The following is a 16,166-nucleotide window of genomic DNA, read 5'->3' as shown; positions in this document are numbered from 1 at the left end:
GCCTCGGGGGAGACCTCTCGGGGGGGGGATGGGGAGGCTCGTTTGCCCGCACAGCCAGCCGCACAGGTGCGGCGTCCTACCCAGGAACCTCGGCTTCCGGATGGGGGACGAGATAAAAAAACAATCTGTTCAGAGACGGTTTCGCGGCCGGGTTGGGGGCCATCTGTCTGACGGCTTTTGTCTCTGCCTTTCCACAGAAGGGTCTGGGCACCTACTGTTTCCTGGTCTTCGCCGCGATCTGCTCCGCAGGGGCTCTGTATTTATATTTCGTCCTGCCTGAGACCAAAAACAGGACCCACGCGGAGATCACCCAGGCGTTTGCCCGAAGGAACAAGGTGCACGCCCCGGAGGAGAAAGTCGACGCAGCCGTCACGGGCGACGAGCCCAGCGGAAGGCCTGACGCGGGCCCCTCCTCCACGCTGGACAAGTATGCCAAAAACGGGATCGTCTGAGTGGACGGCCTCAGCACCTCGGAGGACCAAAGACTCCCCCCCACATGTTTAACATTATGAATTATTTAAAAATAAACTAGTCTTTGCTCATCTCACCTTGCCACCCTTGGGGCTTTATTCATGGCTGACTCCCCCAAACTCTTCTGGAAGCCGGAGGGAGTCACCCCGCACTGTCCCATGCGGGCCCACGGCCTGTCTCCTCCGTGTGTCGGCGCGTGGCAGCAGCATGAACCTGGGGCACCGGCGCGCGAACGCCCACTCAGAGGAGACCAGCCCGCTCCGCCGACCCAGGGCTGGGCGGACTGAAAACCGCCGACTGCGGGCCGCGTCCCAGCTCTGCCTCTGGACCCTGGACCCGCAGCGAGCCGCTGGCGTTGGTCCTGGGTGAGGGTCTTCAGAACTCAGTTGGAAGACTCTTCACACGTTCTGAAACACGCCCGTTTCCCATCGTTGGCTCGGCCTTGTGGGGCTTGGGCTCGGGAGAGCCTGCGACCAACCCACCCCCCTCTAGGCTGAGCCTGTGTTAGGCTGTATCCCACAGGGCTCCAGACCCCCAGCCCCGAACCGTCTTCCCCTCAGAGGATCAAGACGTCACAGAGAACACAAGGACGGTCACCATGTGGACGGCCTGGAGAGGCCCACGTTAGACGCACCTTCCTACTAGGTGGGGCAGGCGCTACCAGTTGAAGTCTTCTCAGACGGGAAAGAACAACGTCAGGAAAGGTTCTGAAGCTAAACCCCGGGGCGGTGGGGAAGAGCGCTGTGATTGGCCGGTGACATCTGCCACGTGCAGGCTTGCTGCGTGCTACCCCCCTAAGAGCTCCCTCTGGATGACAGCGTGTCAGCCGGGGCTCTGCAGAGGGACAGACACACACACACCCAGGCACGGCTCCAAGACCCCGCGGGCTCAGCCCCGGGCCGGGGCGATAAAGCCAGCATCGCCGTAAAGCGAGTCACACAGGTTCTTAGGGCTGCCCAGTGCACGTAGGAGTTCTTTTCACTCCACACTACAGACTGTTAAGTGCGCAACAGCATCGTATGCAAACTGTGTACATCCCTTAATTTAAAGTGCAAGGCCCTGCAGAAGCAAGGCCTGCTGGAGTGTGGTGGGTAGGGTAATGATACGGGTGTAATAACTTACAGTTTTGATTTGAACATTTCACCTAAAGTGTCTAGGGTGTGCTTGAGCGTGATTTGTTGTGTCACAGAATTACATGGTTATGATTTTCTAATAAAAGGTTTTGTCATGAAAAGGGGGGAGTTATTTGGGCCGGACCCTGTATTTGCTGCTAAAATTCTCTCCCCCTCACCTGAGTCTTCGGTGAGTCGCAGTGTCTCCCCTGGCGGAGGGTGCTGCCTCGGGCTGAGGGCTGCCGGCGGGCCCGGGCGGCCGTGCCGATTTACTCGGCCGACCGTGAAGTTCGACACACCGACCGGCTCTTCGTTTCACGGACGACGTCTCTGCAGCGCGTGGCGCCACTGGACAGCGTTTCACCCGCAGTGGAACCCCTTCCAGAACCGGGGTCCATCCTCTCGGTCCCTGCTGCCGCCTGCTCAGCTGAGTTCGTGTAACAGTCTGAACCCTCCGTTGTCATGTCAACGACCTTCACAGCATCTTCCCCAGCGGACTTGCCGACAGACGCGCCCGACGCAGGGTTGCCACACACCTCCAGGGCGCAAACAGCGTGGCCTTCCCAAGCACGAAAACACCAGGCGCGCCTGTGTATCCAGTGACTCAAACCCTGCCCCGACCCAGACTCTCCGTGAGCCTATCAGTCGTCTCGGCTGCCCCGCCTCTCAGACGTCTGTCTTAAAGGAGACAACCCTCTTTTCCTCCTTTCTCTCCTCAAAGCCCCGAGAGTGCTGACTTTCTAATCTCACATCGCAACGGGGTTTCATCTCTCTCTGGTACATGCCAGACACCAGGAAAACAATGGCTGCCACTGGAAGGAGGCGCAAATGAAAGAAGGTGGACACCATGACAGGCGCGGTGGCCGCGCACCTTAGACCACGGAGCTGAGGGCCACCCCCTAAGGGAGCAGGGCAGCGAGCAGCAAGGACCCTGGTCTGGACTTCCCATGGCAGACGCGCGGTGACGGCCCTGCACTGCCCGGCGAGGGCCTTTGTTGACGAGAGCCGAAACTTCTCTCTCGTCGAAGCTACTCCTGTCTGAGGTTTCTCTGAGTCGTGACTAGCCCCAAACTCAGGGTACACGGAGCCTCACAGGAACCAGCCAGGGCACATGAGAATCCGTGGGGCTAGGTCCGGCTCTTCAGACGTCCAGCACGTGGTTTCCTTGGGGCACGGGGGCCTGCGGAAAGGCAGCAGGTGTCTGGGAACCGCAGCTTGGCCTTGGAGCTGTCTGTGGTGCTGAGCGGGCCTCTCGGCCCGACAACGCTCATTTCGCCGCTTTTCGAGTGTGCAAGGAGCTGTCACATGATTGCCTCTGATGCCGGAGAAAACCTGGGAAGTAGATATTCCTGGACTCGTGTCATTTGAGCCAAACCCTGGTCGTCCAGCTCTACGTCCAGCCAGGTTTAATGTCCCTGCCGCTCCTCGACAGGACCTCAGGAAGTTGGCCCCGCCCCCCGCCCCCCCACCCCCAGAGCCATGACTCTGATGTGTATCTCACCCATGTGCCACACCCATGCATCCATCCCTCCCACCGTGACGACCTGCCGCCCACTGACCCGTGGTGTGGCCTGAAGCCTGCAGTGGCCCTGGCGAGCCACGCCCCCTGGCCCTTGTGTCTCCCCTATCACATCGAAACCAGACTTAGCCCTGCCACTGTCCTGGCCACGGAGACGGCAGAAAACATGACACAAGCAGAAGCTTGATAAGCCCTATTGCTCCAGGGCCTTCCCTCTTAGCCCAATGATGACATCATCGCCGTGCAGGACACCCAGCCCAGCCTCCTGGAGAACGCTCGTCCCCACCAAGAGGCGGAGCCCAAATCCAGGCGACCCTCCGGCTGAATGTAGCTGTGTGAGTGAGTCCATGAGGAAGCTACAGAAGACCCGCCCAACCGATTCACAGAACCACAAGAAGTGATGCATTGTCGCTTTAAAACTGCCAGGTTCGGGCACGGTTCCTTTCCGTGTTCGCACTCACGGAGTTACGTAGTGCTGCTTAGAGACTGCACCCAAAACGAGAACAGAACTGACCACTCTGGAGTGAAGTCTAGCTCGTCCATCCTGCACACAGGCGTTGAGCCCCTACGGTGCACCTGCCCCAGGTGCAGGGGAATCAAAAAGGGATGCAGCCAGTGTCTCCCTTCGAGAGGCTGGGGAGACGTCTGGGAAGAAAGACAAACCCCTGGCAGTCCGCACAAGTCTTCCTCCTTCCCATCCCTCGGATAACTTCCGTCCATCATTAAGACCGGGCGGAGAGGCCCCTGCCTCTGGCACTGCCTGGGTTTTCCAGTTGATTCCCGCAGAAGCCGGCGTTCACCCTCACAGAGGATCTGTTGCTGCAGTAAGTCGCTGCACTGTGGCAACCTTTTCTTACTTGAATGTCTTCCCTCCCAGACCCGGAGGGCTGACGAGAAAACGACTGCTTCGTCTCAGGACGCCGTGTTCCTGGTACGTGACCACTGGAAATCGAGCACACGACTAGACGCCATGATAACAAGGATGTGAAGAGGATGGGGTGGGGCCCCGGAGGAGAGAGTGACAGTGGCTTTGAGACGAGTAGGACAGATGCCCTGAGTGGTGGTGGCGTGTGAGCTGCATCTCGGGTGGGGACTCGAATTCCATCCGAGTGAGAGGCAGGGGAGGAGGGATCGGAGAGCCAAGGGTCAGTGACCTGGGGACGGCAAATGCAGGGAACAGCCAACCGCTGGTGGGGACATGCAGGGAAGGGCAGGAGATGAGGATGGTCCGTGGTTTGGGTCTAGACCGCGAAAAACCATGAGTGGGGGACCAACACCCTTCCTTCAACATGCCCGAGACCAAGCCCACCCCACGGCTTCTGCCAATGGCTGCACACAGGTCTGCGCAGAAAACACCCTCTTCTGACACAGCCTCTTACGTGAGTAAATGGTGGGACACAGGGAGGTCAGAGCATCCTAACGGGGTCGTGAACCCCAAGGGCGGGAGCCGCGTTGAGTGACAGGCACTCTCCAGCTGCTCATGGTTGCAGACCTTTGCAGTGATTTGCACTAAGATGTGGGTGTGGTTTTCCTTATCAGAATCACTTCCCCTGGCAAATTTGAACGGGAAGTCAAGTCCATTTCCTCTCATTAAAGCGCGGCATTTGGAGACCGCACTTCGTCTCCGCCAAGAGCCAGAGCTTGGCGGTGGGAGGGGCAGAGGAGAAAGGAACTCGGGCCCCGCCCCGGGAGGGGTGGGTGGTGAGGATGGAGACCCGGCCCCCTGACTGCGTGCCTCTCGGATTCAGAGCGGGCTCCCCCTCCCACTGCTCCCCATTTGGCCAGTGGACTACGTGGCCTTCCATGTAAGATCTGGAAGCAGAAAGGAAGAAGGTATTTTCAGTGACGGCAGCAGACACTTCAGACAGGGGCTTATAGTTTTAGCCCATGAGTGAAAATAAATATTTTTCTGCTAGAAATTTGTTAGGTGTTTTCACACGTACGATCCCCTGTGCTTCCCACGACAAGACGGTAGGTAGGGTAGGTGTGTGCATGCTCATCCTGTCCATTTCTTTTTCTTCTTCAAATTCGACGTAGTCCTAAGTAAACAGCCTGGGTTGGAGGGCGGGGAGGACACTGGATGGTCCCTGTGCCTGCTACCTCCCCAGCACTTACCCCGGTTCCTTGCTCACAGTGAGTACCAAACAGAGAGCTGCTAAATGAATACATTAGTTGTCAACAAGACATTGTTCAGAAACCAGGGGATTTTGACAGATGGAGGAACTAAGGTTAAAGCTAATAGACACCCCCGGGCCAGTCCAGTTGGGCTGGAACCTGATGACAGAGAGCACACCCAGCAAACGTGTGTGCATCCATTAGGATGCTTTGCGTTGCAGGTAACAAAAGCCTAACCCACACTAGCTTAAAAAAAATGTGAAAGGAAGTTTCTTACTTGCTTAGCTAGGGAGTCCACTAAGGAACCCAGCCTCATCTTGGCTGGATTCAGGAGCTCAAACGTCACTCATGTTTCCATCTCTCTCTCTCTCTCTCTCTCTCTCTCTCTCTCTCTCTCTCTCTCTCGTCCACCCCTTGGTCCTGCTGGCCTCTGCCTGGCTTCCTCTGCTTGAGTTTCTCCACACGGCAGCCTCCAGTAGCAGCGGCCTGGCGTGTTTTCAGTTGGCCCCCCGCTGCAGGAAAAGTCTCCCAATGTGTCAATTATCTGTCACTGTGGAACAAAACACCCCGGAATTTAGTGGCTTAGAAGAACGGCCATTCTTCCGCTCACAGTTCTCCGGGTGAGCAGACTGGGCAGCTGCATGGACCCACGTGGAGGACTCCGGGTGCCACCAGGCATTTGTGGTCAGGCGGTGTCCCCTGCAGGCTGGCCGCCCTTGGATGGCCTCATCCACACTCCAGGGGCTTCACTGGCGTGGCTAGCGCAGCTGGACAGGTGGGCCCCCTCATCCTCACGGTCCCTCCCCGCGTGAAGTGGCTCCGTCTTGGGAGCGGGGGTCCAGTGGGCTTGCTTTCCGTTGCAGAGCAGCAGGGCTCGGCAGGGGGGAGTGCGGACAGAACCTGCAGAGCCTGTCGGTAGGGCCGAGGCCCGGAACTCTCACAGCAGCCTTCTCCTTGCCCAGCCAAGCCCCAGGACCAGCCCAGACTCAAGAGGAGAGGGAAGAGAGTTCACCTCTTGAGGGGTTGCATCCAAAGTCACATGGCAAAGGGGCACGTGGGACGGGAGGGGTTGTTGTGGCCAGCTTCGCCGACAACCTACTGCCCGCAATGTCCAGGCACCAACTTCCCAAAGACCCCCATTCCCGGCTCAGGCCACACGGGTCTCCCCGGGTCTGTCACAGCGGCCAGAGAGGACAGCTCCGTGCATGGTGGGCAGGGGACAGGGCGTCAGACGGACAACGCTCCGAGAGCCCTCTGGAGCCAGGGGCCTCTGGGGAACCGGAAGAGGATGCAAGAGTGTGTTCAGGACAGAAAACTACAGCCGGCAGAGTCCGGGGCCAGCTCTGTCCATCGTTAGGGACGATGATCAGCTCCAAGTCCCCAAGGGCCCCTCCAGGACAAAGACGCCCTGGCCCACAGCCTCAGCCTGTCCAGTCGCTCCCGGTCTGGGAAAGGAGTGTGTGACTCTCAAAGCCAGAGGCCAGCCCTGGCTGGCGTAGCTCAGTGGATGGAGCGCGGGCTGCGAACCAAAGTGTTGCAGGTTCGATTCCCAGTCAGGGCACATGCCTGGGTTGCTGGCCACGGCCCCCAGCAACCGCACATTGATGTTTCTCTCTCTCTCTCTCTTTCTCCCTCCCTTCCCTCTCTAAAAATAAATAAATAAAATCTTTAAAAATATATACACGTATAATATTTTTTTAAAGCCAGATGCCAGAAATGACCAGTATTCCCACCGGTGAACTCCTGCCCTCTGTCCCCTCCCCGCAACGCCCTGGCAGATTGTGCATCGTCCTTTGGCCTCCAGAAAACGGGTCACACCAATTCAAATGCTGCTTTTTCTTTGTTTTGGTAATTCTGTGTTTCATAGCACAAATCAGTAAATTACCATGTCTAGCTCGTATGTGTCTCTTCTGCGAGCAGCAGGCATGAGCCGTCCCCCCGTCCAGCTAATTCTCAGCTACTAAGAAGATGTCCTCTCTAACACTAAAGGCCAAATCACGGCGGGTCGGCAAAACTCGCATCCTGCGAGGTGTCTCCTGAGGCCTCCCTGGAGGTGCCTGGGCCTCTGCCACGCCCCTAGGTGCTGTCGCCCCCGCTTGACCTCAGAAGAAACTAAGGCTCAGCAAAGCGACTTGCCCAAGGCCCCCACACTGCAACTATTACCCAGAAAAGGGCTCCTTGCCCGCCATTAGTTACAATCCATTTCTTCACTGGACACTGACTGTGGCCCTACTGGGTGCCCAGCAGTGTTCTGGGTGCTGCGGATACGATGGTAAAGAAGAGTTTCCAGCTGTCGTGAAGCTGACATTCAAGTGGAGGGAGAGGGATAGTGATGACCAAATAAATCAATAGGTCACACCCCGAACCCAGGGCTGGTGAACGCAATGCAGATGGGACGCAGGGATGTGCTCGGAGAGGTTTAGATCAGGTGGCCGGAGAATGATAATGTAAGAATAGCCCCAAACTGTCACCCAAGGGTCTCAAATGCCCCCTACAAAACTGGTGGACTGGTGGACAAGATGACCTCTAGGGTCTCAGCTCTGGAAAGGCGAATCGTGGTTCAGCAACGCACGACAGGGACAAAGGACTTGGTTGAGAGGGCAGGCTTGCCTGAGTCGGGACCAGTTACAACCACCGATACCAACAGAATGCCTGACATGTACTGAGCCGTGCTGGTGCCAGAGGCGAGTCCTTTCCAGTCTGTATAACCACTCTGCAGTGTTGCATGGGGTTAGCTTCCCCACGCCACCAGTGAGGAATCGGGATTCAATCCCGCACCCGTTTATCCACACTGAGGCGGAATGCTTTATCCCCAGAGAGGCTGGCAGAGGGCGGGCCATGGTGAGCCCTGTGGGTCAGGCGGAAGGGCTGTTTGGAGTGTGCTGGGCTGCCCATTCCCCTCCCTGGCCTTTCCCCGATTCTTCCTCCTCTACCCAACGACTCTGCTCCCTTCTCTCTGCCAGAATGTGGACAAGAGACCCAAGCCCACCTCCCCGGACTGTCTCCCCCGCACTGGTCTGCAGGGGGTTTCTGTTTGCGTGGAAAAGGCATCCAGCCGCCCACGGCCAACCCCGTTCCCTCCTACCCCCACTAACCAGGCGCAACCCCAGCCCCCGAGCCCAGCACCAGTGCCCCGTGAGTCAGCGAAGGGACAACGGAGCCCGGGGAGGGACCGGGGCCAGCAGGACAGGAGGCCCAGGACTTCCCGCCCACGCACCTGTCCCTCCGGGAAACCTCGAGGCAGGGATACTTTGCCTGTTTGTACCGTGTGTGCAAGTTAGAAAGCAAGTCTGGGTTCTGGGGTCTGCCTCAGATTTCCTGGTGGACGAATCCCAGCCTTTGTATCTGGGCCACAACACTCCTGGCACTCATATTTAATCCTCAGACAACACCACGGCCATTAACCCCACTTCACAGACGAGGAAACAGGAAGAATCGGATGGAGGAAACATACAGAGGCCAAGCGGCCCCTCACCCAGATCAAACGGCAGGACAGGGCCGAGCTGCGGCCAGGTTCCAGAACCTCTGACTCCCGGGACCGGGTACGGGTCACAGAAAAGGGTGTGTCACGAACTCCTGCGGGCCACAATCTCCCTGGGGACGTTCCCTGGGCTCTGCCAGGTGTTAAGTCCTGTGACCAAGCACCTTTGGGCCAACTGAGTTAGGCCAGATCACAGAGCTCTCCCTCCCACCCATCCCCTGGGGGAGATGGATATGCTGATGACACTGTGACTCTCCCAGGGGGACAGGGCTCTGTCCCACCCTCCACACGTGGGCCTCCCACAGAGCCGTCCTCTCCAAAGCCTGGCCCCGGCTTGTCCCCGAGCACCCTGGGAAGGCCACCAGCGTCAGCCCCGTGCCCAGCAGTGCCTTTTCCTCACTCTGTCGGTGCCACGGGCCTCCGCTTCTCTGAAACTCCTTTCTCCTTATTTTGAATTCTAGTTTTTTGAAACAGCCCGTGCAGGAAATGTGTCTCCCCAAACCTTGACTCCGTGGGCCCCCTCTCCCTAATCACACGTGGACACAGGTCCCCCTGCTCGTGCGCTGGAATGGCCATTTAAAAGACTTTCTCCCAGGCTCAACAAGCCTGGCTGATCGGCACCTGCCTCGCGCTGAGAATGCCTGTCGGAACTTCCAGAAGCAGGAGCAGGGCCACGCTCCGCAAAGGGGGTGCCCCGCCAGCGAGCAGCCCCAGGGAGACAGCGAAGAACTCCCCAGCTCTGCGGCCCAGGCCGGCGCAGCGCCCCAATCCCGCCGCCTGCCGCGGTCCCTGCTTGCTCCTCCCCTGCTTGCAGTGCCCGCGCGCGGCAGCTGGTCCCGAGTTGGAAGGGGAGGAACCGTGAGGACGCACACGGCCGGCACGCGGCCCTCTCCCACCCGTCCTCCTGAGATGTGTCTCCCCGCTGGGCTGCCCGGTGCGGTGACCGCGGCGCCCCATCGGCTGTGGACGACCCCAGTGCTCCCCGCACCCCCTCCGGGCCACCGAAGACGGCAGCCGCTGAGGACGGACAGCTCCCGGCGGAGGGACAGTCCTCGGCGCGCTGTCTGGTCTCTCCACTCTGCTCCCTCGACCTCGTCTGGAGCCCTGGGAGCTGGCTGAGCCGCACCGCCCAGAAGTTCCGGAGCGGTCATGCCCACGGGAGCAACTCTCAACACCGGCGGAGGAGCAGCGCGGTCCTTCGCAGCCCCAGCGTTGACGGAAAGTCCGCCCAGCGCCCCTCGGGGTCTCCGGTGGGGTTGAACCCACGGTGGTGATGAGCACCATGCACTCCCCTAGCTGGCTTTTTCTGTAAGCTGCAGCTTGACCAGCAGTTGGTACAAGAAACCACACCGAAGTCTTGCTTATTTAGCTGGTGAGTCTACCTCTCAGGGTAAGGTTCTGCCGGGCTGATCTGGGCTGGGTTTGCTCTGCACCTGTGTGGTCAGGCGGTGGCTCGGCCGAGAGACGGTTGGTCTGGGGTGGCCTCGTCCCACGCCGGTGGCCTGCTGGCTGTCAGCTGGAGCAACAGCAGGTGACAGAGCCACTGTCTTATTCAGGTCTCCTCGGGAGGCAGCAGGCAAAGCCCCGCTGGCGAGTGCCTCCTGAGCCTCCGTGTGTGTGTGTGACATTGACTGACGCAGGACCACGAGGCAGCGTACTGATTGTAGGAGTCTGCTGGGGCTGCTGAGACAAACCACCATAGGCTGCCAGGCATAGACAACGGAATGCGTTGTCTTACAGTTCCGGAGGCTGGAAGCCCAAGATCAAGGTGTTGGCAGGGTTGCTTCCTCCGGAGGCCCCCCCCTTGGCTGTGGACGGCCATCGTCTCCCTGCATTTCCATTCGTATCTGTTCGTGTCTGTCTCCAAATGCCCCCTTTTCCCCTTAAGGAGACCAGTCGTATTATATTGGGAGCCACCCTAGTGACCTTATTTTAATGCTGGCTCCTCTGTGAAGACCCTATCTCCAAAGAAAATTGCATTCTGGGGCACCCGGGGGTTAGGACTTCCACATACGAGGTCGAGGGGACACAATTCAAGCCTGGGGGGCAGCGAGGAGGGCCACGGAAGCTGCGTTTGCAGAGCACTCTACCTAAAACCAGAACACATCGCAGAGGGGGTGTCATGGAGGTTCGGGGGTCAGCGATCTCTCTCCCTCAACTCCTCCTTGCCTCCCTCCCGCTGGCATTTTCTGGCCGCCCAGAGGAACCAGAACTCCCACGTGATCCTGCTTCTGCCGCCTCGTGAAAAGTCAAAGTGCGTCACACGGGGAGCCGGCGAGCATGGAAGCCTGCTCTCCCGCACAGCTGTGAGCCTGCCGGAGCGCCGTGGGCGGTGAGAAGAGGGTGGCGGCGATTCCGGCGCCAACTCTTGCTGCGGCGTTTCAGCAGCATCTGCCATAGATAGGCCAGCTGCTTGCACGCGTCACCTCTAAGCATCACAGCATCGGCCCTCGTCCCCCCGATTTCTGGAAGGGACACTTCAGGGCCCCGAACCCCAGGTCACTAGTTCCAGATCCCAGGAGTTGGCAGTGCCAAAGCCTGCACTGCAGCCGGAGGCTCAGATTCCCAAGCCGCGGCCCCTTCCATGACTACCCGACTGCAGCCGCTCACTGCACCTCGTGATCCCCCGGTTTTCCGTCTGTGACACGAGAGAGACTTAGACTAGGAAATCTCGAAGCCCCCCTTTGCCTCTGGGGTTTCTCGTCTCTCACAGGAGAAGAGTAACCAGATTCCTTCGCCTTTGCACTTTGCGGTCTCGGGTCCGCTCATTAAGTCTGATTGCTGCGGCCAGAGCCTCACCTGACAAGCCCGGGGGAGGGAACAGCGCTCTTCGCATAATGAGTCCCACTTTGATTGGGTTATAAATAACCCACGGAGAGAATCAGGCTCCTCGGCAGGCCCTGATTGCAGTGGGGGTTGGGACCCGTGGCCGTGACCGTGACTGGCCGTGGCCGTGCAAACCCTGAGACTGATCGGGAAGCTGCCACTTCTGATCTGTCTGGGTATCCGGGCCCACGCTGAGGCCAGCAGACGGGACCCAACAAACATCAAGGTCACTCCTCAGAAGAGGAAAGACAAGGGCCTCCCGCGCCCACTGCTTCCTGAGGCACCCAAGGGTGCTCCAGGGGCTCCCCTCCGCGCTGCGGCCCTGGGAGACAGAGGCTGGTGTCTGGGTGCGCAGACCCACCCTGGCGAAAGTCCCCCCCAAGGATCAGACAGAAGGTGGGGACCAGAATAAATCTCATCTGCTCTTCCTCCTGCGCACTCAGCCGCCCGGGGGGACCCAGCCCTTCATTCACGCATCCCGCACGCTCTGTCCAGCCCTGCTCCGCTCCTGCCTGCCACCCCTACAATGTGTGTGATCGTTTTGCCCTGTTTCCTGTGGACCAGTGGGAGACGGGCGAGGGCTCTGGGCAAGAGCCGCGTGCCGGTCCCCTGGGCAGCGCGTCCACGGCGCCTGCGGGCTCGCAAGGCCAACAGGAGGGAAGGCCGAGCGGGCGCTGCAGTGCAAGCATGGGTCTACAGGACTGGAAAGGGGTGGAAAGGGAAGCTGGCATGGATAGATTTTTTTAACTTGCTGTTTCCTCTGGCTAAAAATACTTGGGCGCGACGGGAGGCTGTGGGAGGGGGGCATGAAGGGAGAGGCACCCAGGGTGGGTGGAAGCCGAGAGGAGCGTGGACTCTCCTGACCGACTGGGTGTCAGGGTGCGGAGCATCTCGCCCAGGAAGGGTGCTCACCGGTCTCTCCGGAGAAGCGAACGAAGCAGCTGGGGTGACGCTCTTCTACGGGACAGGTTGTGACTTTTCTCCGGGACCACAGCACTGTCGCCATCACTCGGTTTATCCCACAAGAGTCTGCGCTGCTCTGGCAGAGAAGGCCTGGGGATCGGTGGGTCTGCAGGGGCCGGGAAGGACCCCACAGCCAAGCCAGCCGTCCAGGCTGCCCCCTCAGCCTGCAGCCCAGGGGCAAGCAGCACACAGAGACAGGAGCTAGCCAGCAGACGCCGGCTCGGCCCCTGTGGTGGCCTGGCCTGCGGGACAGCCCAGGACAGCCTCGCCCCCTCGAGATCCTTATCTTCATCACGTATTTTATTTTTAAACTTCTTTACTTTTTAAAAAAGATTTATTTATTTATTTTTAGAGAGGGAAGGGAGGGACAAAGAGAGAGAAACATCAATGTGCGGTTGCTGGGGGCCATGGCCTGCAACCTAGGCATGTGCCCTGGCTGGGGATTGAACCTGCGATGCTTTGGTTCCCAGCCCATGCTCAATCCACTGAGCTACACCAGCCAGGGCTTCATCACGTATTTTGACCTAGGAGGTAACGCTCACCCTTTTGCCCTGTAAGGCGCACTCACGGTCCCGGGAATCGGGATGTGATCGTCTCCGGGGCCCCTTCCTCAGCCTGCCCCAGGGACCAGGGCGAGCACTGGTGGCCGCCCCACCTTGGACCACCAATTCTTTTTGTGTTCTCAGTCCTAACACCCAGTAGCCCCCCACCCCTCGCTCCAGCACAGAATAAATTCAGCCAGCAGACAGTCTCCCATCTCCATAACCCTTATTCTTCTTTCTCACCCTCTGCACACCCTGTCCGATCGGTCTGCCTGCAGGAGGGTTCTAACTGCTGAACCCGTTCCTGCTGGACTGGCCTCGGGCTCTCCGTCTCTGACCCCTCCGACTGGCATGCGAGCCCACCCACAGGAGGCAGCTCCCACCGCCCCCCAGACCCACCTCCTCCTCACTGCGTCCGCTCCTCCCGGACCACGGACACCCAAACCCAGAGGCCTGTGGGGGTCAGAGTTCCGGAACCAGAGGGACACCGTCTGACGCTGGTGGCGAGGTAAGGCGTGCCGCTGTGCAGGGCACCGCTGGGCCAGCGAGCCGGATGCTGGTGGGGCGCCCCCGAGAGACCGAAGGTAACCCTTGTCCCATTGGGCCATCTGGTCGACTTTCCACTCCATGCCTCCGATGAGTGGGGACCCCCTGCTCACGAGGACCACGGGCCTCTCGTAGCTGTGGGGGAGGGCAGTGGTCCAGGGGCAGCTACCGGTGACAGTGTTCAAGTCAGAGAGAGGCTCTCCGAACCTCACGGGGTGGGCACCCAGGGCTGCCTCAGAGCACACAGATGGGCGTGCCTGGCGGAATATTTGAGGGCCCCCTGCGCCCCCAGGATCAGGCCTAAGGGAGTGAAGGGGAGCAGAGTGTGCCACCCTGAAACGTGCCCCTTTGGAATATTGACTCTTTGAGGGTGGCTGTTTTCACGGCCCGGGAGTCTGGGGAAGGACGTCTGTCCATCCCTCTCGCTGTCCACAGGAATGTACGTAGGCCGGGTGCCCCGCCGGAAGGAGCTAGCACCTCCGGGCGGTCTCACCTGCACCAGGTGTGGCCGATGGGAGGGGCCTCTTCGGGCAAAGTCCTCTCCTGACCCATTTTCTCCAAACGGCCCTGCAAACATTTGTTTATTAAACATTAACTCTTCTCGTTTCCCTGTAACTGAATTGTCTTACTTCCTTCTTGGTCCAGAGTGACGCAGAGACCTCCTCTTACCTTTGCAAGGTATGCTGTCTCTGTGATTCTTCAAGTCTGTGTGAATTCCCGGGGCACACGCAGCAGATTTGATTTTTCTCCAGTGCATCTACTTTACGTTATTTTGATGACTCCACCGGCCATAAGGACCAGGAGGAGAAGGGGGATTTGCCCCTCCCCCACAGAAGCCTGAGTCACATAGCCACCCCAGGCAGGTGGCAGGTGGGGAGGGGGACAGCGGGCTCTGGGGTCCTGGCTGGGTCCGCATCTCCGATGTGCCACACTCGCTGTGCGACCTTGGGCGAGTCTCCGCCTTGTCATTTGCACAGCAGTGCTGCCCAGCCCGCCTGCCCCTGGATTTGCGTGTGAACACGAAACGGCACTAAGCCGGCGCACGCAGCACGTACCTGGCGAGTGCACTATCAGGACTCACCTGCCCCGGGTGCTCTCTCTCCTTGCCCCTGAGGCCCTTCGGGGACAGAGATCATGAACTTGGCCCGGAGTTGTGGAAGGAGATAAAAGGCAGTGGTAGAGGGAGGGGCATGTGCATCCTTGAGCATTCCTCCTGGCAAATCCCTTCCTGTGGGCCTGGTGATCGGGCGTGCGGGTTAGGTCTGAATGAGGCCTGTGGGTTAGATAAGAAATCCCTGGCCTATGGGAAAAAGGGCTCTGAAGTGTGAAGTATTCAGAGGTGAGTGGGCCTCGTGTCTTAAATGGAGAGAGAACAAATAACTCAGTAAAATGTTAATGGTTGGGAGACCTGAATCAAGGGTATTTGGGAATTCTTTTGTAATATCTGGCAAGTTTTCTCTAAGCCTGAAATTATGTCAAAATAATTTTTTAATACACAGAAACTGTAGAACACCTCTTCTGCAGACTCCTTGACACCCTTCCCACCCAGAAGGCGAGGTCCGCTCTCCCTGGCGGACTCAGGAGTCCCTGAGTCCCTGTGGTTCACAGAGGCCAGGTCGCAGAGGAAGCTCCGCGCCCACCTGGGCCTCCCTGTCTCGGGCACACGCCGGTGTGCTCTGAGCCACTGTGTAAGAAGTGCGCCTGCCCTGACGCCACCGTGCTGGCGGGACCGTGTGGGAGACCTCCGAGAGGTGGGTGCAGCCGAGGGGTCCTTGCTGTTCCCCAGCGACAAAGGGTCGCTTTTTCACCGCCACTCCATGCCTCCCCGACCAGGCCGTGGGCCTTCCGCAGGTGGGGACGGGTCGTCCCTGCCGTCACCCAGAGCCAGGCACAGACAAGGAGAGTGGGACTCGGGTTTGAGGAAGCACTTCCCTGCTCACCAGTTGTCCCGTCTCTTCTGGGCCCGGTGTGGCGGCGAGGGCGCCGGCGTGAAGGCCACGTCCAAATTCAGGGTGATTCTCTCCGGCTCAGAGACTTGGCTGAGCCTCTGGACCCCGCTCATGGTCAACGGTCTCTTCTCTTTACCGGACAGCCTGGCAGGTCCTCGTGGGCGCTGAGAGCTCCGGGGAAGACTGGGGACACGCTTTGCTGGGTATAACGGAGCGTTGGCGTGTGCTCCGTGATGATCACACATCCTGTGTGGCTTTCAGCCCTGCAGGCCTTGGTCACCCCAAATGTGAGGACCGCCCCCCTGCACCAGGCCAATGGGCAACGCCACCCTGGGACACGCTCACTCAATTGCAGCACCTAAAAAAGGTGTGTGTGTGTGTGTGTGTGTGGCACATCGAGGTGAAGGGACCAACATTTAGTGAGCTCCTACTCCGTGCCAGACACCACTGCTCAAGGCGGAGGGGACAGCGGAGATGAGACGCGTCTCGGCTGTCACAGCCATTACCTTCCAGGACAAGGTAGCTCTACCCAAGCTCAGGGACCCCGGAGCCTTCTTCAAACGTGTCAGACCATAGAGATCTTTTAAAAGGAAAAAAAAAAAAAAGAAAGGAAAAAGAATAAAAGAGAAGAACCACACAAAA

General features: G+C 59.1%; 1 protein-coding gene across 2 annotated transcripts in view; it reads left to right on the top strand.

Moving 5' to 3' along the window:
• SLC2A9 (solute carrier family 2 member 9) overlaps positions 1-1,705 on the top strand; it is a 72,257-nt gene extending 70,552 nt beyond the window's left edge. For both annotated transcript variants that reach the window (XM_045834121.1, XM_045834120.1), the window contains one exon: positions 198-1,705. In XM_045834121.1, the coding sequence (XP_045690077.1) occupies positions 198-452 (255 nt within the window). In that variant the 3' untranslated portion in view covers positions 453-1,705. The remainder of the gene's footprint in view (positions 1-197) is intronic.
• The last annotated feature ends 14,461 nt before the right edge of the window (positions 1,706-16,166 follow it).

Source organism: Phyllostomus hastatus, unplaced genomic scaffold, assembly GCF_019186645.2.
Source record: "Phyllostomus hastatus isolate PE091 unplaced genomic scaffold, TTU_PhHast_1.1 phas_contig_196, whole genome shotgun sequence".
In the NCBI taxonomy this organism is placed as follows: Eukaryota; Metazoa; Chordata; class Mammalia; order Chiroptera; family Phyllostomidae; genus Phyllostomus; species Phyllostomus hastatus.
This window is presented reverse-complemented; position numbering and strand designations above follow the sequence as displayed.